Raw genomic sequence first — 22,149 nt, forward strand, 5'->3', positions numbered from 1 at the left:
GGATTAGTTTTTAGGTTTCAGATTTTTGGATTCAGGGTTTACGCTTCAGTGTTCAGAGTTTAAGTTTTAGAGTTAAGGGATTAGGGTTTAGGCTTTAGCTGTTCAAGGTTTGGGGTTCAGGGTTTAGGGTTCAGGATTTAAGATTCAGAATACACGGTTTAGGTTTTAAGGTTGATGGTTTAAGGTGCCGGGATTTAGGTGTTCGTTTTTTAGGGTTTAGGGTTTAGGGTGGAAGACTTTGTTCGTAAGGAATGTGTTCCTAAGGAACAGGTTCCAATTTCACATTTCAGGTTTAGGTTGATGTCCTCAGGAAAAATTTTCCTATGGAACAGGTTCCATGTTAAGATTCCGGGTTTAGGGAAGAAGACTTTATCCCTGAGGAAGAGGTTCCAAGTGCAGATTCCGGGTTTAGGGTGTAGTAAATATTTTTTTTTTTTTTTTTTTTTTTTTTATTTTTGTGTATAAAATTGTTTACGTGTTCATGTGTAATGAATATAAGGGAAAAAAATTTTTTTTGCCTTATTCTTATTTTTGTTTACAACTTTTTTACTTACGATTCGAAGTATTCATTCATTTTGTTATAAATTTTTATGCCTAAAATTTTTATTTTAATTTTTTTTTTTCGAGCATAAATATTTTTTTGAGTAGGTCAACACCTTCCTTTTTTTTTTGTTGCTGTTTTCGGGCTCGTTTTTGGGAGTATTCTTTCCTTATGTGCTCATTTAATGATACAAATGTAGGAAAGAAAAGAAAAAAAGGAATGAGATAAAGAGGCGGGAAAAAAAGGAAAATTCCACCCTCCTCTAATGCGAAAAGCAATCTAATATATTCTTTTCCTAAAATGCTCTTCTTCTTTCTCCATTATATCCAAAATAAAAGAACTAATCTTGAGCACAAACATGCGGAAACATATATAATTTTAATGCTTAAAGCATGCTATTTTGTATTCATTGCATCATTTAGAACTGTTGTATAATTGGAAACGAATGAGAAATTTTTTTTTTTTTCTAATTATGATTATTTTTTTTCTCTCTCTATATATTTTTTTGTACGTTGTAATATATTCCTTTTTATTTTAAAATATATATATATACACTTATAAATAACGATTCAATCATATGCGCACGCAAACCAAGTCATACGCATTTAACATTAAAAAAAAAAAAATAAAGGAAGAAAGAAAAAAATACACATTTACTTTTTAAACTTTCTTAATTTAAAAAAAAAAAGAAAAAAAAATCTACACTTTTACTTTCTAAACTTATCCTTCATTTTAAAGGAATAAAAATTAAAAAAAAAAAAAAAAAAAATCACCACAATGATGTTCTCCGCAAGATACGTCCTTTTTATCTTAATACTTTGCTGTTGGGCACAACATAACCATCACCATGTATGATAATAATTATTACACCTATAAAAAAATTTGCGCACACATTTATTATAATTAACTACTATTCTTTTTATTAAAAATAGAAAAAAGAAAAAAACATATTTTTTCCCTTCTTTCGCCCTATCATCTTTCTTCTTTTAGGTGAGTGCAAAGGGCAAATCAGATTCCTCAGATAGAAGCGATTCAAGCAGTACAAGTAGTGAAGGTTCATCAATAACAACTGTTCGAACTGGTACAAGAACACAATTACCAAATAAATTTTCTCATAGAAGTTATAAAGACCCCTTTAGGCACAGTGCTCTGAATGGAACATCTAAAAAATCCAAATCAGAATTCGATTCAAATTTTGATTCAAGAGTAGATTTGAGGAGTTTATCACATAGAAGGAAGAACCAAAATACTATTACATTAATCGACAAATGTCGAAGGTTGTATATCAAATGTAAATATGGGAAATATAAACATAGAACCATGCTATTACTTATAGTAGGCATTTTAGTTTGTTGTTCACTGATCCTGTGTTTTGCGATTACGAATTATGCACCAATCAGTCCAGAATCATCTGAAACCATAGGGGGTTCGATTATAGGACCTGCAGTTCATACAATGAAGGAATCGATTAGTAAATCTTTCTTTTTTTCTTTTCTTTCTTTCTTCCTTTCTTGCTTTCTTTCTTTCCTTTATTTCACTCTTTTTTCTGTTTCTTTTATTCTCCCTTTATTTCTTCATTCCTCCTTTTTACTTCACCTTCTTCCTCCCTTATACACTTTTCCTTCTTTACAACCTCTTTCCTTGCTTAAACCCTCCTTCCTTCCTTAGACCCTTCCTTTCCTTCCTTAGACCCTTCCTTTCCTTCCTTTCTTAGACCTTCCTCCCCTCCTTAGACCTCTTCCTTCCCTTTCTCCATACACCCCTTCCTTAGACATCCTTGCTTAGACACTCCTTCCTCCTTGCTAGACACAACTTCCTCCTCCTTAGACCATTCTTTCCTTCTTTTTTCTTTTTCTTTTTTCTTTTTCTTTTTTCTTTTTAAATGAGAAGGAAGTGCTCATTCCGAGTAATCTATATTTTAACTAGAATAAAGATTGCACAAAGTATGTACGTTGGGAGCATTTCCTTTTTTTTTTTTTTTTGTCTTGCATGAAGATGTTTACATGTTCATGTGTATTTAATATAAGTTCAAAGGGAAGAAGAAAATTTTTTTTTCCCACTTTATTTTGATTTGTTTGCTAAAATTTGTTTATTGAACATGTAATATGTTCATTAATTTTTTTTGTTATAGGCTTTGATCTTTGTGTAATTTTTTTTTTTTCGCTTTTTTTTTAAATAAAAGTATTTTTTCAAAAATGTGGGGACCTTTTTTCGCATGCGAGTTGAGAGTATTCTTTCCTTGATGCAGTTATTTAAACAAACAAATGGAAGGAAGGAAAAAAAAAAGAAAAAGAAAAAAATATCATTCCATTTTGTTTCTTTCCCATACACACACTCTAATTATAAACTTTGTGCGGACTTCGCGCGGTAGTCATGTATATTAAGTGGGAAGGAAAAAGGAAATATTACACATTCATTTAATGTTCAACATTCCAAAGTGTTACATTTTTTGATAACCTACCATCCCGCGACCCTGTGTATTATTATTTGCATTTGTTCTTGTTCTTGCCTTTCCTCCCCTGGTAGACGGTCTTGTATATGTAGCAGCAGAGGAACGTAGTGTGGTGGAATCATCCGCTGCTGTGGATTCACCTATTGCTGAGTTATCTGTGGAATATTCTGTTAAGGTGTCTTCTATGGACGAACCAAAGTTCTGTCCAATTGTTCTCCTTTTTCTGCTCTTTCCATTTCCAGAAGAGTGGTTACCAAACCAAGAAGACCATGGTTTATACTAAAAGAAAGGAAGGTTGTTAGGTTAGTGGTAGGATCGTTGTTAAAGGTGGAAAGAATGTTGTTAGGGGTGTGATGAAGGTTGTTAGGTGGGTGGTAGAAGTACTATTACTTATATTATTTCCCTCTTTAATTGTAATATTTTACCTTATATAAAAGGTAAGGGGCACCAATTGTTGCTAAGGTGCCAAAAATGGAAGAGATAGATGATATCGTTGTGGCGGAACGTACAGATTCGTTCAATGGATCCGTTTGGGACGTAGAAATAAGTGTTTCTGCATCCTCGGATTTACATTCCAGGGACTGTAACTTTTTATTACAATAATCTTCATATTTTTTATGGAACCAGGAACAATATCCATTAGTGGGACATTCTGCCTGAATAATAGTACATGCATCAGTAACATTCTGCTTGTACCTCGACCACTTCTCCTGACAGGCGGACTCATCTTTCTGCAAATATTCTTGTATAGCATTATGGTTATAGGAGAAATCGAATATTATTTTCATTGGATCGAAAATATTCTTGTCAATAGGTCTACAAGTAATTTCAAATCCCTCCGTTCCATATGTTCCCTGTATATTATTGCAAATGGTTTGTAGGATGCCCTTGAAACGGTTATCTATAGAACTCTTAGATAATTTGTCCCCTATCCAATAATATAAAAGATTCCACCGTTCATTATACAGTAGATTCTTCTTGTATCTATACATTCCGGAAACGAAGCAGGAGGCACTTTTAATCTTGTTAACGTTAACTCCAGAATTGGAATGTCCACTTAGAGTGTCTCCTATAATTGCTCCGCAGCTGTTTACATATTCCTCTTTGCTCTCTTCAAATGGCCCATAGAAAAGTAATTGTGAAGGTAGATTATCCGGAAATGGAACCTACAAATATATAATTGTTCTCAAAGAAAGGAGGAAGAGGAGGAAGAGTGGAAAGGGATTGATGGAATATATATATATATTTCTATGTGTGCTTATTATATATGTGCACATATTATTCAAATGGCCTCCCCTTTTAAAATTAAGGAAGTAATCTTTCACATTACCTCAACTGCCATTGTTTATATGTGTATATTTCTATATGTATATGTAATGAACTTCCTTCCTCCCTTCCTTTCTTTTCTTTTAAAAGGGAGGTTGTGTTGTATATTTTTCTTGTATATGTGCAATATATATATGTGGAATAACAAAAATAAAAGCAAAAAAAGGGGCAGAAAAAAAGAAAAAAAAAAAAAAAAAAAAAAAAAAAGAGAAGGGAGGGGAAAAGGGAGTATACACCTCCTTTTTTTTTTTTACACACAACGTTCCTTTTATTTAGGTACTCACTGTACTACTCTATTGTATTGTACGTGATTATTCATAATCGTCCTGGATATTGCAATATTATTCACCCTATTTGGTTATTAACTATATATAAGAATGCAGCGCTCTTCCTAAATGAGAATTTCAATATTTAATATTAATTTATGCTTCATTAGTGTTTGAAGAATGGTTATTTAAAAAATTGTAAATATGCATATTATATAATTCATATGCACATGTGCAGTAATACTCTTCTCCCCCCTTGCCTCAACATATGTGTAGATATGCACATATGTAATAGGGCGTTTGAACTCATGAATTAAGTAGAAATATTAAATTAAAAGCAATTACTTGAGTGTTATTTGTGTGAAGAAAAGAAAAATGTTCACACATACATTCCTTATATAATAACAGACCTTTTTACACCATACACCCATTTATTTTATTCATAACTTCTCAGTAGTAATAAAAGTTCCTTTTCTCTTCTCTTTTTTATTTTCTTTTTCTTTTCTTCCTTTACTTCTTTTTAATCTTTTTTTCTTATAATTACGATACAAACAGCTCACTTATTTGGGTGGAATGTGCACTACATACTATTTTAGCTACCTCTTTTTTGGTGCACATTATATATTTTTTGCACATGCTAATGTGTACACCTGCCTTTCCTTTTTTCTTTTTTTTTTTTTTTTTTTAAATTTATATACGATTTGAAAGAGTTCAGGAATGAACGGTTAGGGTTGTTAGGATGAAGGGTTTAGGGTTCAAAGGAGGTTGTTAGAATGGTTTGAGGGAAGGTTAAAAGAGGGTTAAAATGATGTAAAAGTCTAGAATGTTTTAGAGAAGTGGAAGAGAAACTCAAAAGTGTTTCTCCCTTTCTTTCCTTTCCTACCTCCTACAGCTCCTTCCTTCTGCTGCTCCTTCCCCTTTCTTTCTACCTTCAATCTGTTCATTGTTCCATTCTGCTACTCCAGTACATTTATTCATGTCCTTCCATAATTATGTTTATATGATGATCTACTGCATATTTATAGTAGACTATTATTCTTGTAAGTTTAAGGAAATATTTATTATTAACAAAATGGAAGTGCTAATTTCTTCCATAAGCACCATGGAACAAATGAGAAACATTTTCACATGTGTATGTGTTCACGAAATATATGAATATATATAAGGAAAACAACAACTTTTAATATTAATTCATTACACAAAGAATTGTATATAAAAAATGGCATCGGTAGGGGTAAGGGAGAATATTAGGAAGGGTTTGTTCCTTCCTTTTCTTCCAATATAAATAATTGTGTATTTAATGTACACATTTCTTTTATGCAATAATACACAATAAAATGAAAAGTAAGGGATACATGTGGACATATATTCATGTGTATTCAACTCTTTTTTGTCAACCACAATTAAAGGATTTAACTTCAAGGTCATTTTTCTATGATGCATTCGAGAAAAGCGGGGAGGAATGTGCAAAAAGAAGCACGAATGAATCTGTGGGGGACATCGTGAACAATATAGGCATTGCTCTGAGTACATATCGTACGAAGGACGCTCCTACTACTGGGAACTATATTAATAAAATTAAAGAAGCAGTGTGCTATGTGGACAGAATGTATACAGAGAAGAAAAAATTGGAAAATGAATATTGCCACTTTCTGTATTATTGGATAGGGCATACATTGCCAAGGAGTTCTATAGAGGCCCATTTCGGGAGCAATCTGAAAACTATTTGTGGATATATAGAGCAAGCATATAGGGACAAGGGATGCAAACTTATTTGTACTGAGAATATTGACAAAGACCTCTTTACTAACATGAAGAAAGTATTCGATTATTCCTACGACTACAGTACCGTAAGACAGCAATTCCTGAAGGATGAGCCCCCATGTACAGGAGAATGGTTTACTTACCGGAATGACGTTATTTCAGCATGTGATGCTGTGAGTACACACTGTGGGGATAGTAAGTATGCTCAGAATCAGTACTGTATTAAATTTAAAGATACGTACGACCTACATTGTAATATAGCGAAACTGTCAAAACTAAAGTGTGAATTAATAACTAAGGAGCAAGCAGAAAAAGAGAAGGATACGAACATTTCCACTTTGCAGGAACAATTACAAACCTCCTTCACAAAAGCAGCACAAGACTTAAGTAAAGCCACCACCACAGCAAGCATCTCCTCCATCATCGGCACATTAGGAGCAACGGCAGTTCCATTCTTTTTATATAAGGTACAACTACATTTACCACATAATAAAAGTGAGCAATATAACGAACAGACACTATTTCTATGAACAGGAAATATAGAATAGGGTACATTATATATACATCTCTCGCAATCCCTTCCACCCTACCAACCCACCTACCACCAACCTAACAACCCACCTACCACCAACTTAACAACCCACCTACCACCAACTTAACAACCCACCTACCACCAACTTAACAACCCTCCTACCACCAACCTAACAACCCTCCTACCACCAACCTAACAACCCTCCTACCACCCTACCACCATCCTAACAACCCTCCTACCACCAACTTAACAACCCTCCTACCACCAACTTAACAACCCTCCTACCACCAACTTAACAACCCTCCTACCACCAACCTAACAACCCTCCTACCACCAACCTAACAACCCTCCTACCACCAACCTAACAACCCTCCTACCACCAACCTAACAACCCTCCTACCACCAACCTAACAACCCTCCTACCACCAACCTAACAACCCTCCTACCACCAACCTAACAACCCTCCTACCACCAACCTAACAACCCTCCTACCACCAACCTAACAACCCTCCTACCACCAACCTAACAACCCTCCTACCACCAACCTAACAACCCTCCTACCACCAACCTAACAACCCTCCTACCACCCTACCACCATCCTAACAACGCACCTACCAACAACCACATAACACAACCTTCCTTCTACCTACCACCCCTAACAAAACCTTCCTTCCGCCCACCTATCACCTACCACCTAACAACCTTCCTTCCAGCAACTACCCCTAACACAACTATCCATCCACTCCAACCACCCACCTAACAACTTTCCTTCCACCCCTGACCACCATTCTTCCTTCAAGCATTCCTTCCACCAACCACCACTAACAACCTTCCTTCCTTGCACCAACGACCTTACAACCTTCCCCCCCTTCAGTATAAACCATGGTCTTCTTGGTTCGGTAACAATTCCAATGGAAATAGAAAGAGCGGAAGGAGCACAAGAAGGAGAAGAACCATCGGGGGTGATATTGATACATTAACGGAAGGCGCTTCAACAGTGGACTTCACAACAAGTTCGGAAACAAGTTCCACGTTTGATCCCACCACACTACACTCTGTGGCGCACACGAGACAGAACTATGGAAGAACAAATAATGCACCAGGTCCCCATCAGAATATAAGTTACGGTCGCATGTAACACCTACAACGGGAAGGGGGGCGGAACATCTCCCTCGAAAGAATATAAATGACGGCGCACAGTTTATACAGTGTGTAAAGAGCAGAATGACGTTTTTCTTTTTTCTCCTTCTTTTTTTACTTTCTTTTCATTCTTTGCATTTCTTCCCTTTATTTTCTCCTTTTTTCATTTTCTTTCTTATTCTTTAATTTGTATGTTTGAGTAGCTTCATAAGGGAAAAAATATACTCCCAAACGAAGGGCGCGAAGAGAACAAAAAAAAACCAAAATGAAAAAGGTCCTGATATTTTTAAAAAAAATATTTGAGTATTTAAAAAAAAAGCGAAAAAAATTATGAAATCAAAATTTTTGTAACAGAATAAATAAGCATTTTTTAATTCTTCAATAAAAAAAAAATTTTACCAAAACAAATCAAAATAAAGTGGGGAAGAAAATTCTTTTTTCTTCCACTTATATCAGATACACATAAGGGTAAACAATTTTATACAAAATGAAAAATAAAAAAAAAATAGTGTAGGAAGAAAAAAGAATAAGGAGTGGGGGAGAACACATGGGTACACTTAAAAAAATCCGCTCTTCCTATAACCCGGATAACACTCATCATATGTGTCCTCAAAAGCGTTTCCAGTTAGGCTGTTTTTATTATTCTCATTTTCAGTTATATTCTTCCCTTTATCGTACAATTTTCCAGAATAGAACAAGTTTATGGTGTTGTTCTTATCCAGTTATGCCCCTCTATTTTCGTCTTTTTCGTGTTGTTGCCCATTGCGTTGCTTCGTTCACACATCACTGGCATTTGAGCTGCCACTACCATCATCATCGTCATCATTACTATCTCCATTGTTCCCATCGTCATCACCTTCATCCTCTTCGTCATACTCCTCGTCGTCGTTGTCATCGTCTGCGCTGCTTCTTACGTGGTTGTCCCTAACATTCGCAGCATCCGTCGCAGTGGCTGTGCTATTCGCCTGCTTCGCATCACCGCTAACCGCATCCCCATCGTTCTTAAAAATATCAATGTCATCGTCATCCTCTTGGACAAGCTCATAATTATTCTGTTCCTGTTGAAAGAGGCCAGCTGTTAGTGGTCTCTTTGGCAATCTTTCATTTTTTTTTTTTTTCTTATTTTCCATGTGCCATTTAAAGCATACGTCTATTTCGTCCAAAATGGAGGCTCCCAAATGGTAAGTATAATTCACCTTAACGTCCTCTACCTTGTATATGTACCTGATAGGCACGTCATTTTTTTCCACCTCCATATTGATATTGTACTTATAATTAACGGAGTGAATATTTTTGTTGTAATTTTTAAATTTCATGTTATTTATTATGTTGTCGTAAATGTTTTCTATTTTTTTTTTAAAATGTATATGATGTGGATGTTCATACAGAAAAAAATATTTAAAAATGTGCCTCGATTCTTCGTTGGAAAAAGTTGGTATTTTGTTGGCCATCCGACCATCACTCGTTTTGTTTGCTTTTAATTTTTCCTTCTCTGAGCTTATTTTATCAATTAATTTGTTTCTTACTTTGTTTAAAAGTAAATAATCAAGCCCTTTAACCAAATGGGTATGTTCTGTATCTCCTCCCATGAATTTCGACTCATCAATTGTGTTATTCGCATTGTCATATAACACACTTGCATCCTTAACATCTTTTACAATTCCTTTTCTTCTTTCTTCTGCTCTGTCTCTATATTTCTTTTCTTCCTTTTCTTCGCTTTTTTTTTTTTTGGTTATATATTTTTGCTTCCTCTTCAACTTCTTCTGTTCCTTCAGCAACAAGTTGTTTTCCCTTTCCTTCTTCTCCTTCTCGTAGTTGTCAAAGATGAGGCGGAAGTCGCTGTTTGTTAGTTCGCTCGACATGGTGCTCGCGGGGGGGAAGTCTAAAGAGTCTTATGGTGAAGTGCAGGATTAACTTATCTGTGCAAACGTTTCCAATTTACAAAATGCTGATCAAACTTCATTGGAATGCCTTCCCCCCGCGTGATCACTTAGGTTTGTGGTCTCCCCACACGCCTGCCAATTCCAACTTCCTGCGCGGCGTTCTACTTCGTCTGACTTGTCAAAATGTAGATCTCACATCGGGATACGTGTGAATCTGTGCGTGCGCAGCACATATTTTCCAAAGCGGACTCCCCAATCAGGAGGTTACTCATTCCCCAAACAGACATACGTGCATAAACGCATAATGGCCAAATAAGTGGACATGTATGCACGTCTGGTGGGCTACGCCGCAGTATCCGCTTGGAACTTCCGCTAACCCATCAGAAAGGGAGAATCACCTCAATTTACAAAAAAATAGCACAAATTAAAACGAAGCGTAAAATGGAACACTGCCTATACGCCTTGTATGTAATAACGACGGATACGCTGAGGAAAGAACGTGAAAAACCCTTCTCCCTCATGTCATTGCGCTGCTGAAGTATCGATTAAAATGTGAACATAATTCACAAAATAGGGTCAAATGAAGATTCCATATTTTGGCAAACTATCACATTTAAAAAATGTACATAAGCGCATACATACGGAAAGGGACATATATATATACTCATTACATTAACGTGGATACGGTGGCAGCGAATTGCTTCTGCTGGACGAATTTTTTTTTTTTTCCACCAGCGATTTATACGCGGTAAAATATGCCCGACCCCAATTGCTGGCGGAAATTAATATGGTGCTACGCCTCGCACGCATTTATTGTACATCTGGTGACGTTTTTTTTTTTTTTTTCTTATCCTTTGGGATAAAATTAAATTCAATTTTTCCACCCTAAAGGTCTCCATTTTTGCCCTCTTCAATTTTAAAGCCATTTACTTGATAGTCGGCCCACCTTTGTACAACACCTTAGTGGCATATTTTTATGATGCACTTGGCTTGACCCTCTTTCCTTATCATGCCCTGCAGTTGGTGACAATAAAAGGGGTAGGCGACCGCATGTAAGCTCCACGCAAGCTACATGTACTAATAATTACGCCCATGTTTGCCCATATGCATATCGCCCTGTGGCCAGAAGCAGCATCAAAAAAACACTGCAAAGTGTAACATGACCGTATTGTAAAGAGCAAGCCCTGAAAAAAGACCCCCAAAGGAAAGCAACCCTACAACGGCCCATAGAAACCTTTAGGGCAAAAAAAAGCGGTGTCAAATGACACCTTGACCAATATGAAACGTAGCAGTGCGACAAGCCACCCGAGCGATAATGAACTGAATGACGACAACCCATATGAGTCCACATACAACCACAACGATATTTCTTCCACAGCTGAAGAGCTACATGAAAAAAATAGCACCACAAATGAAAATGTGTCAAGTGGCAACTATGGTGAATACCCCCCCAATTATGATGGTGGCCCAAATGATGACAGCAACAAGTTGAACTCCCCCAAGGGGCACACCCGCTGGAGCAATGAATCAAATATCGAAGCAAATGCAAATAGTGAAAATGTCAGTAATGACGTAGCGGGAGGGAGAAACCCAAATGACAGCCTAAGCAGTGCAGGCATCTCACCTGGCGGTATGAACAACGCCATGTACAACCCTAACATGCCCTACATGCAAAATAACAAAATGATGAATGGTGGAAAAAACATGCACGGGAAATTCCCGATGAATATGAACCAACCCATGGGCATGTTCCAAAACAGTAATGATTTGATGGCGAATCCGTTACGCATGCCAATGTTTCCAGGTCAACCAAACCCTATGTTATTTAATAACCCTATGCACTACATGAACAGTAAAGCCTATTTGAAGCACCTGAAATATAATAAAGTTATTACTGCCGATCCGAGCATACCCCCAAATGAAACCTTGTACGTAAAAAACCTAAACGACAGAATTAAAATAGACGAAATGAAAAAAAGTTTAAAAGATTTATTTAAGCAGTATGGTGTAATCGAAGACCTGGTCGTTATGAAGTCATTTTGGAGAAAAGGACAAGCATGGGTTGTGTATGATACTGTGGAAAGTTCTACCAAAGCGCTAAATGCTCTGCAGGGATTTGTACTTTTTGGAAAAATCATGCAGATAAATTATTCACATAACAAAAGTGATGTGCACTCAAAGAGAGATGGTACCTTTGTCGAAAGGTCCAAAGAACCGAAGAAACCAAAACAGATCCTCGAGAGAGAACGGAAGCAGAAAGAAATCTTCGAAATGATGCAGAGAAATTTTATAGAAATGCAAATGAATAATTTTCGAATTATGCAACAGAACGAATTAGAAAAAAGAAAAAAAATTGACTTAAGTCAAATGGATACACAAGATCTAATTGCTAAGGCTCAGGCAAAGGCATACGAGGAAAAGAACAAAAAAAAAAATGAAGACTTTACAAAAAATAACAACACTATGTACCAGCAACCTTCCCCATACTACCCAATGAACGCATATGCCCCTATGCAAAATAACGTTGTGGTGGCGTGTAAAATTTTGTTTGTCGAAAATGTCGTTGAAAATGTGAACACACAAGAATTCAATGATTTGTTTAAAAAGTTTTCCGGCTTTATCGAGGCCAGAATTATTCCCCAGAGGAACGTCGCCTTTGTGGATTACTCCGATGAGGCGGCAGCAACGAATGCGATGAAAGGTAAGGCAAAAAAACGACGGGTGCGTTGGGTAGCCGCGAGGTTCCCCGAGGAAAGTTGTTAAGCATATGCTTTCGTGTGTACGTGCGTGGCAACATTTTTGCACATTAAAAAAAAAAAAGAAGCACTGTACAACTGTTGCATTAATTTAAAGCGCGATTAATACATAAAAAAAAGAAAGAAGTAACTGACATGCATATAACATTTGGTTGGAAAGAAACAAATGTTTCCGCATATGTTGCAAGTCTGCTTCGAGTGCCAGTTATGTGTCCCCACGCTGAGGGCCACCTCACGTACATTCAACAATTATCTCATGTTTGTACTTTCCCCCCCTTCCCATTTGCAGCTTTGCAAAATTATGAGCTCCAGGGATCAAGGCTAAAAATATCCTACGCCAAGAGATAAGGCGCCCAACGGAGTACACCCCCCTGTACCTTCGCACATCCCTTTACATACGCCTTTGCTTGCCGTTTTTTTTCCTCATTTTTAAGTGTCCCTTTTTCCCAAGTTGTAAATAGATTTCCACAGCACGTCCATCTGAAAAATAAAACAATTCAAAAAAAGTTTTATAAGGTTGAAAAAAAAAATGCATAATGCGAATGTTCCATTCTGGAAAAAATAAAGCACAGCAGACGCGTCTGAAGTGGGAGGAGAAGGGAAAACCCACCTGCGCTTTGGTCTTCCCATATGAGTATTTCAATGCGGTGTGTATCATGTTGGTTTCGCGAGGGTCATCCGTTTTAATCCACACCCTGCGGGGAAAAGTCACGAAGGAGGAGGTGTTAATGAGATGAGGGAGTTATTCATATATGCGTCAATTTTTAAGTGGTATGTGCCCAAATGAGCGCAGTATTTTTTCTATTTACCTCCCGTTGTGGCCGACCGCCACTTCATAACTGATGTCTGTTCCAATCAAATCCAAAATGTAGCACTTGTCGCCAATTAAACTTTTGGCGTAGGAAATGCTAACGGGGAACATATACCCATCCACCAGTTCGCCCAAGTAATTCTCATAATTGATCCACGACTTCACGTCAGACGAATTAATACAGCTAGCCACAACGCTGTTATTATCCAAGTTTATTTTTTCCACAATCATATATAGTAGTGTACCGTTGGTTAAATTGGGGAAACTGCTCTTAGTGGCATATTTAAAACTTTCAATTTTGTGTATGATGCATTCACAATTACAGTTAATGTCCATCTGATAGTAATCCAATTTTTTCGACTTCACTATGCCTATCACCAGGTCGCCTACCTTGGGCATGTACTTATAACTTGTGTTCATAATATCGTACTTATACGGATAGTATGGCGCTTTTAATAAAATGCCTGAACATTTACTTCGGTAGAAGTTCTCACTTTCGACGTCATGCACTTGTTCGAAGTTGTGTTCATTTATTCCCTTAACTTTGTCTTTCCCCATCTGAATGTAGTCCCCACTTATGATGACCCCATCTTCCATTGCGCCTTCCTTCACGTTTGTGCTAAAAGGGAGTTTGTACAATGTAGTCAACTTGAAAAGGTATGGCATGCAAACGCGTCCGTAAGTGTGCCCGAACACGCGGTGTGCCTTTTCTCTTATCGCGTTCTTAAATTTGGCTGGGGTTATAAGATTTTTCCAAAAAAAAAAAAAAAAAAAAAAAAAAAGGTACTTCTTTTCCTTTTTTCACCACCGTTCAGTTGACTATACTTTTCATTTGGAAAAAAAAATAATTAATTTAGCCAAAGTAGCGAAAACACGGAGTAGCAATTTTTTCGAAACGGTAAAAATTCATGCGTCAAAATGGACGCTGAGAAACGGGCGTTGCAACGTACCGTGGGGGGAGCAGGCTTCAAATTTGAAAAGTAGAGTGGTGCGCATAATGCGGATATTGCCATACGGCCTCTGTTAAAAATCACGCTTACCCCACGCCGTTGCTTCGGTACTATAACGTGAAGAGTATACATATATATAGCTCCTTATCGCCCCTTTTTTTCGCGCCTTTTTTTTTCAAAATTGAAATAATATTGCTCTCCCAATTTTTGTGAAAAATATATTTTAAATTTTGCAACCACCGATGGTTCTCCAAAAGGAATAAAAAAAGGAAACGCCCCGCAAGTAATTATACGTTATTTACGCAGCGCAGATGTATGCAACGTTGGGGTTAAAAAAGCAATCTAACCGGAAAATGACAAATTATACCAAAATATGGACGATGGAGCAGAAAAAATAGTTCCCCACGCTTTGCAATAAAAACAACAACTACGCAGTTGCAGCACGAGTGGGAGGTGCCCTTTCGGACGCTGCTAGGAATATGCTAATTAGGAAGATATACGTGATCTACAAACTGTATCTATTTTTTTTTTTCCTCCCTGCATTGCCTAGCAGCTGTACGTAGGACGGGGGAGGCATCTCCCAGGGACGGTCGAAGGATGTAGCTTAATTGACCAGCCAAGCAGCCAGCCGACAAGCAACAAACCGTGGCTGTCGCTCTGGTGCTCCCCCCCCTCCACACTTCCCTCATACGTGCAAAATTCAACAGCGTGGACAAAATGACGGACAAGGTGTGCCGCATGGTGGAAAACATGGTATACGAGTTTAATGACCTGAAGAGGAAGGAGTTATTCACAGACAAGGAGATCATAACAATTGCAAACAAAAGGAGGAACCACGAGTACACAATTAACAGCTCATCCAGCATACTGCTCAACTTCATTTTATACATCGAATTTGAAATGAACTTGGAAAAAATAAGAGAAAAAAGAAAGTTGAAAAAAAAAAATGATATGCTGGATGAAATTAATGAATATAATAAATTGCTAAAAAGTCAATACGAGGAATATAAAAATTTGAAGGCAAAAATGGAAAGTGAAAAATGCCCCAAGAAGAGCAAATCGTTGAGGAAGTTACTAAATAAAAATGAACACAGCATTAACTGTTGTAAGAAGAACATTTTAAAAATGGAAAATAAATTACAAGTACTGATACGACATAGCTTATCAGATTATTCCCTTGTAAAAAGAATAATAAACATTTTCCAAACGTGCCTGAGGAAACATCATAATAACATAGAAATATGGCTACATTATTTCAACTTCTGCTACGTAAAACGAAGAATGGAAAATTTGGAAAGTGCCATATTGAATAGCCTAAAGTATCATATAAAAAATGAACTCATATGGGTCTTCTACCTGCACTATTTTTATAACGTAAGAAAAAATATTCAATACACGAGGAAGCTTTACATAAGGGCCATTTTATTCATCCCGAAAAGTTTATCCCTCAACGTTTTATACTTCAACATAGAATTCGACATATTCTACAAGCTGCTAACAAATTTTAAGCAAAAAGTAGACAAATCCTCTAATGAACATTTTAACCAATTCGTTGACTTTTGCAAAAGTAGTGCAAAGGAACAAGACAACAATGGTAGTTCAGCTAGCCAAACGAAGGAAGACATACTCAAACGTGACATTGATCAAGGGGATTACAAACCTGTTAAGGATGAGGATAAATATGGCTTAGATGTAATCATCTTCCTGGCGAAGAAATATTTGGAAACGTTTCAAAATGATAAGAGCCATCTTTACATTTTCATTTTCCTACTTTTAAATATTTACTTAAAAATGGAAAAAAATAAATGGATAAAAAATTACGTACTCCGGTTTGACAATTTTAAGGAGATAATTTTTAACTCCATCGATATGCACAAACAGGATCAGCCCTGCTTTTACTACTACCTGTTTGTGACCAAATGTGTTGCTTCAGCACATTGTGACCTTTCCGAGGATAAGGATTTCCAGCTTTTAAAAAATGCCTTTTACCAAAATGGCGGCGAAGAATCACAACTACAAAAATACTTCAATGTAGCGCAAGTAAACCAAATGTTACGTAACCTGCTGGACACCTTCCACAATGACCTTATGATTTACTTCTTCTGTCTTCTACTAGAGAACCTATTCGAGGTCTTTATAGAGTATGCTAACGTGGAGGATGTCTTCACCATCGACAACCACGCTGGAGCGCAATTGCCACTGTTAACACAGCCTGAAAGTTCCCTCCATGAGGATTCCAAAACGGGGGGGAACCAAGCCCATACGCAATCCAAATTAGACAAACAAGCGGAAGAACAAAGCAACAACGATGATGTGGAGGGAAAAAAAAACATTTTTTTCCACATGAACAAACCCACCTTGACAAACCATGAAGAATTACAAATTTTCCAGTTTTTAAAGGACGAAATTTTTCTGTGCGGTCCATACAAATTTAAAAAAGTTAATGAAGAGTACCTGAAGGAGAAGGATAACAGCACGTACAATTTCTTGCAGAGGCTGAACTTTGTGGCTTATGTTTGCCTCTTTGAAAATAGACACTCAGATATAAGTAAGAATAATTTCATTTACAATTATGAGCAAACCATCAAAAATAGCGAAATCCTTTCATCCATCCTGTACTTCTTCCTATTCGATCCGAAAAAAGTCGAAGTGGGTGATATGCCCAAGAGAAAACACCATTTGGAGCAACCCCACCAGGTGAATGAAGCTCAAGGTGGTTTCAGCAAAAGGCGGAAGAAAGGGTTCGCCCAAACGTCCCGCAAACTAGGACAACGAAGAAATATTAACAATGTTTACGAAAGTGATAGCGATAACATGAGTGGTGAGGAAAGTGGCAGCGAAGGTAACAGCGCAGGTGACAATCAAAGTGACAATCAAAGAGATGCCTACCGTGATGATCAGCGCAACGACAGCGAAGACGAAGCAAACACTGATGGAGGGGAGGACCCAACCGAACTGAACACTCAACCCACACGTGAAAACGAAACAGCCAATCAGAAAATTTCCATCATTGATGAACTGCTTTCTTTACTGAGCAAAGAAGTGGACGTCTTTGTGAAGGTAACCATTTTGAAGTGTGTCCTAAAATTAATTTTATTTTTAAACAATAACCAATTGAAGCGCCATTTCAGCGCGATCATCACTGAGGAGTTTGAAGAGGTAAGGAAAACTCCTTCCCAAAAAAACTTCCTCAAAGTGGAACTAAGCAATTTGACCCATTTGTATAAAAAGGCGTACAGCGATGAGTGCGCGGAGGTGTAAAAAATTTGTGCATTTTTTTTTCCTTTTTTAAATTTGAAATTATTACACCCCCTGTGTGCACAAAATTCGCCTCGTCATTTGTCCCCAATTTTTTTTATGTTACAAAAAAAAGTGAAAAATTTTTTGATAAACTCCTTCCCATTTGAAATTACATACAATAAAAAATGTGTACACCGTCATCGCTGTCATCCTACCTTTGTGCTCATTGAGGAAGCTTAAAAATACTCCTTGAATATTTTTTTCCGAACTGGAACGGTTCATGTGAATAATACAAGTTAGACAATGTGGCGAATTGCTGCCATGTCCATGAGCGAAATGGCTAAATAGACCAAGTTACTGCTCCAAGCGAAGTAACATGGCGAAATGTGACACAAACGAATGTCCTAATTTACAAAAAAAAAAAAAAAAAAAAAAATTCACCAATTGTATCTTGTATCATACTAGCCAACATTGGGGCTACCCCTGTGCAAGTGTAAAAAACGCTAATCGCACAGGTGTGAGTGTGACCTACATATGTAGACCGGTTGAAGGCAATTGTTCGTAACGACAAGTTGATTGGAGGGGGAACCCTACTAAGGGGAATACACACTACATCAGGTCTTTCTCCTCTTCTTGTTCCCATCCTTATCTACCACATTCGTGGTGGAAATCCTCTTGAGTTTTTCCTTTTCCTCTTCCGTTCGCTCTTCCTTCTTTTTCCCCACATTTTTATATATATGGAATTCTTTCTCCGTTTTTAAATTATCCTTTCTGTAATTCTTCCAGTTATTTACTCTTTCATCTCTGCCTTCAATCCATTTTTTTCTTTCTTCTTCTTTTTTTAGTTCCTCCTTCATTTTTTCTTCTTCCTTTTCTTTAGCATATTGCAAATTGGCTAGCTTACATTTCTGTGCATATTCCATTTTTTCCTTTTGCACTTTTAGAAGATTTTCACATTCTTCGTTAATCAGTAGTTGTACTTCTTTAGTAATTTCATACTCCTCTTCATTTTTGTTTAAATATTCATTCAATTCATTTTTTATTTTTTTTAAATTTAATTTTTTTATAATATTCTTTTTGGCCGTCTCGTAAACACTCTTATACTGTTCCTTAATGTCGTCTCTTTTCAGTTCTTCATAAGCCTTATTTAAAATGTGGAAGGCCTCACTAGCTTTTTCAATTTTACATTTATCTGGATGGATAAGCACAGACAGCCGTCTATACTTGCTCTTAATCTTTTCCATGTCCATATCTTCATGTATACCAAATATTTCAAATGGGGAACTATTTTTATTTGCCAACAATCTAGTTATTTCACTTTCTGCGTCCCCCTTATTTAGTTTTTTTCCTTCTGGTTGGTTTTCCATATTGGACGAAATATTTTCAATGTCTTTCAGAAAATCGTCAAACATTTCGTTCAGTGCGTCTTCACCTAGCTCGTCCGCTTCTTCCTTCTGCGCGACCTCCTCATGGTTGTCCTCCATCGCGCCAGATGTGTTATTGTCGCTTGGGTTCTTATTTGGTTCCGCGTCCTTTTCCTCACCCTGCAGATTCGCTTCTCCACTTGTAGGTTCGTTCATTTTGCCCCTTTGCAAATTACATCCATATAGCGAAGCGTATATTTGTTCGCACACCAGATGGGAAAAATTAAGGAAAAAAAAAAAAAAACAGCCTCCCTATCAACAGATTCGGTCTGCCTCACCACATAAGAAAAAAAAAAAACACTTACATTTATGCTATACTGACCGTCCGTTTAGCATTGACCGGTGGGGGTCACCAAATAAGGCGGCTCTATTCTTTTACATGCCTACCCCAAAATTGGCTTAGATTAAAATATTAGTACTGTATGAATTGCAATTCGGTATGACGCTTCTTTGTACGCCGCTTCTTATCATTCCTGCGCCTCAGTGTTGGTGCCCCCTTCAGGGTGAAAGATACGAATGTTCACAAAAGAAGCGCCAAAAAAAAAGGAACATTCTTTTAATCGCAAAAGCTGTAGCATATATTCGCATTAGCCTATTCATTTACTGCTTCATAATCTAATCACGCGAACCCGTTTATGGCTAGCTAAAAATTCGCACAAGGCGCGAACACAGAATTTTTTTTTTTTCCCTTTCTGTGCCCTTTGAAGTGCCACATTGGCAAGAGGGCGGACGCGAACCTGGGGTACGTTCTGCGCAGATGCGACAAATCGAATTCCAAATGGGACAATAAAACGCCTACATATGCATGTTCCATACGTATGTAGATGTAGATACGTATGCAATATATATGTTCTTTTAAACACATATGCACGCATCGTGACTTGTCGTTTGTGTGGAATAAGCCCAACGAGAGTGTACCCCCTAAATGGCTCTCGCTTGCTCTCTCTTTCGTAAAAATCAATTTTTAAAAAAATGCTCAGTTTAGTTGTCCCCCCGCGGAAACACTGCTTCAGCGGATTCACGAAATCGTTTTTGCTCAGCCAGGCAAATTTGAAGCGTTCCACATTTACCTGCAGAGGTGGCAAACGTTTTTTCTTCTTGAGAAGGGGCTTCACAAAGCTGTGTGCACATAAAGGGGGTGTCCCCATTTGGGATGCTAGGAACGCTTCCTACGCGTCCACAACAGGTGGCATTAACGATGGGGGCACATTAAGCGGGGGGTCGCAGTATGAGCGTACAGTAGGTGCAGGAGCGCCCTGTGCAGAGACCCTCCCCGAGCAGCTTACCTCCTCCCTGCAACTAAGTGGAAAGCGACAACCGGGGGAGGATGCAGAACCCCCTCTCTGCAAAGAGGAAGACGGAGATGCAGGCAGGATCAGCATTGAAGACGCAGAAGAAATTGACAAAGACGCAAAGAGGAGCCTCCTGGAAGTTTTCAAATACAAGCAATTCACAGATGTGCAAAAAATAATATACGAAAATGTAATAAGAGAAAAAAAAACAAATGACCTACTCGTTCAGGCAAAAACTGGCACAGGGAAAACCATCTCCTACCTACTTCTAGCAATAAATGACATAGAAAGGAACAGAATTATGAGTGTCCACACACTTATAATAGTGCCCACGAGAGAACTGGCAAATCAAATTTATAACGAAGCAAAGTTGCTCTTAACCTTTAAAAATAATATCAACGTGTTAACCCTAATTGGAGGAATAAAAAGAAGAGAAGACCAAATAAATCTGAGAAGAATAAAACCAGACATAGTTATCTGCACAGTAGGAAGGTTGTTGGACCACTTTGAATGTACATACTTATTTAACACCTTGTTTGATAATTTGAAAATGCTAATCATTGATGAAGCAGACCAGCTGCTAAGTTTAGGCTACGAAAATGATATAAACAGAATACTAACCTATTTGCCAAAGAACAGACGAAACTTCCTCTTCTCAGCAACGTTAAGTCATAATTTAGATGAAATAAGACAGAAAATGTGCAAACCAGACTATATGTTCCTAAACTGTGTAAAGGACCCTTCAAAGCATACGAACGAACAGCTAAAGCAGTATGTCATATTTCACAAAGCAGTTGATACGACTGTTATCCTGTATAATTTACTGATGGAGCATATGAGGTTAAATCAGTTCACATACAAAATATTGGTGTTCTTTCCAACTGCTAGAGCTACGTGCTTTTATGCAAATTTTTTTAAAACTCAACTAAAAATTTCAGTTTACGAAATTCACAGAAAAAAAGAACCCACTCAAAGACAAATAACAGCTAACCGATTTGCTGTAGAATCCGTGGGAATATTATTCACCTCAGATATAAGTTCCAGAGGAATTAACTACCCTGATGTAACCCTAATTATTCAAGTAAATTGCGCCATTTCGAGGGAGCAATATATACATCGCGTTGGTAGAACCGCCAGAAGCAACAAAAAAGGAACGGCCATTCTACTACTTAACGAAGCAGATGAATTGTTCTATCAACAGGTGAAAGATCTAAATATTGAGGTCTTAAATCCAAATGATTATTTATTAAAAAATGTTAACGTGTCGAATTATCTGAGCAGTTGGATGTCCAACACGCAGCTCCTTTACTTGGCCTATGCGTACTATTCATCCCTCCTCCGATTTTACAAAACGAAATATGCTACGCTTAAACTATCGGATGATGAAATTATTGACGTCGTTAATAATGCTTTGCTTTCTACCGGGCTGGTTGAGCAACCCCACATTTCGAGTAAGCTCGCCATAACGTTAAATATGCAAAATAATGCCAGGCTCAAAATTAGGAAAGACATCGACGATTTGCTGCTTTAGGGAGGCCGCATATCTGCGCTGTGTTTTAGGTTAAGAGGAACCTACAAGAAGGCGAATTATAATGCATACCTTAAGTCGAACGCTACCATTAAAAATGGAGTTAACAGTTAACCGGTGGAAAATTGCCACATGTGAGTTCATATTTGCAGACGTTCCGTGCTGCCTACCATTTGGATGGGGAGAAGCGTAATAAAGTCGTTCGCTTCCCCCCCTGGTGAATTACGCTTAAAAAATATAAACT

The 22,149-nt window shown here is 37.5% G+C and overlaps 6 protein-coding genes across 6 annotated transcripts; 3 read left to right on the top strand and 3 right to left on the bottom strand.

The window, feature by feature from the left end:
• Positions 1–8,797: 8,797 nt before the first annotated feature.
• Positions 8,798–9,883, bottom strand: PCOAH_00037900 (Uncharacterized protein; the record flags this gene model as incomplete). Its single annotated transcript, XM_020060581.1, has 1 exon — positions 8,798–9,883. The coding sequence occupies one exon, from the start codon at positions 9,881–9,883 to the stop codon at positions 8,798–8,800; it is 1,086 nt and encodes a 361-aa protein (XP_019916077.1).
• A 1,299-nt stretch (positions 9,884–11,182) lies between these two features.
• Positions 11,183–13,008, top strand: PCOAH_00037910 (Uncharacterized protein; the record flags this gene model as incomplete). Its single annotated transcript, XM_020060582.1, has 2 exons — positions 11,183–12,605; positions 12,950–13,008. The coding sequence occupies 2 exons, from the start codon at positions 11,183–11,185 to the stop codon at positions 13,006–13,008; spliced, it is 1,482 nt and encodes a 493-aa protein (XP_019916956.1).
• Positions 13,009–13,089: 81 nt separating this feature from the next.
• Positions 13,090–14,068, bottom strand: PCOAH_00037920 (Exosomal 3'-5' exoribonuclease complex subunit; the record flags this gene model as incomplete). Its single annotated transcript, XM_020060583.1, has 3 exons — positions 13,090–13,140; positions 13,271–13,355; positions 13,470–14,068. The coding sequence occupies 3 exons, from the start codon at positions 14,066–14,068 to the stop codon at positions 13,090–13,092; spliced, it is 735 nt and encodes a 244-aa protein (XP_019916655.1).
• Positions 14,069–15,138: 1,070 nt separating this feature from the next.
• PCOAH_00037930 (Uncharacterized protein) lies at positions 15,139–17,682 on the top strand (the record flags this gene model as incomplete). The annotated part of the gene is made up of 1 exon (XM_020060584.1): positions 15,139–17,682. One exon carries the CDS (start codon positions 15,139–15,141, stop codon positions 17,680–17,682), a length of 2,544 nt encoding a protein of 847 aa, XP_019916363.1.
• Positions 17,683–18,275: 593 nt separating this feature from the next.
• Positions 18,276–19,241, bottom strand: PCOAH_00037940 (DNAJ protein; the record flags this gene model as incomplete). The annotated part of the gene is made up of 1 exon (XM_020060585.1): positions 18,276–19,241. One exon carries the CDS (start codon positions 19,239–19,241, stop codon positions 18,276–18,278), a length of 966 nt encoding a protein of 321 aa, XP_019916416.1.
• Positions 19,242–20,057: 816 nt separating this feature from the next.
• On the top strand, positions 20,058–21,908 carry PCOAH_00037950 (Adenosinetriphosphatase; the record flags this gene model as incomplete). The annotated part of the gene is made up of 1 exon (XM_020060586.1): positions 20,058–21,908. One exon carries the CDS (start codon positions 20,058–20,060, stop codon positions 21,906–21,908), a length of 1,851 nt encoding a protein of 616 aa, XP_019916706.1.
• Positions 21,909–22,149: the final 241 nt, after the last annotated feature.

This window comes from Plasmodium coatneyi, chromosome 12, assembly GCF_001680005.1.
Source record: "Plasmodium coatneyi strain Hackeri chromosome 12, complete sequence".
Lineage (NCBI taxonomy): Eukaryota > Apicomplexa > Aconoidasida > Haemosporida > Plasmodiidae > Plasmodium > Plasmodium coatneyi.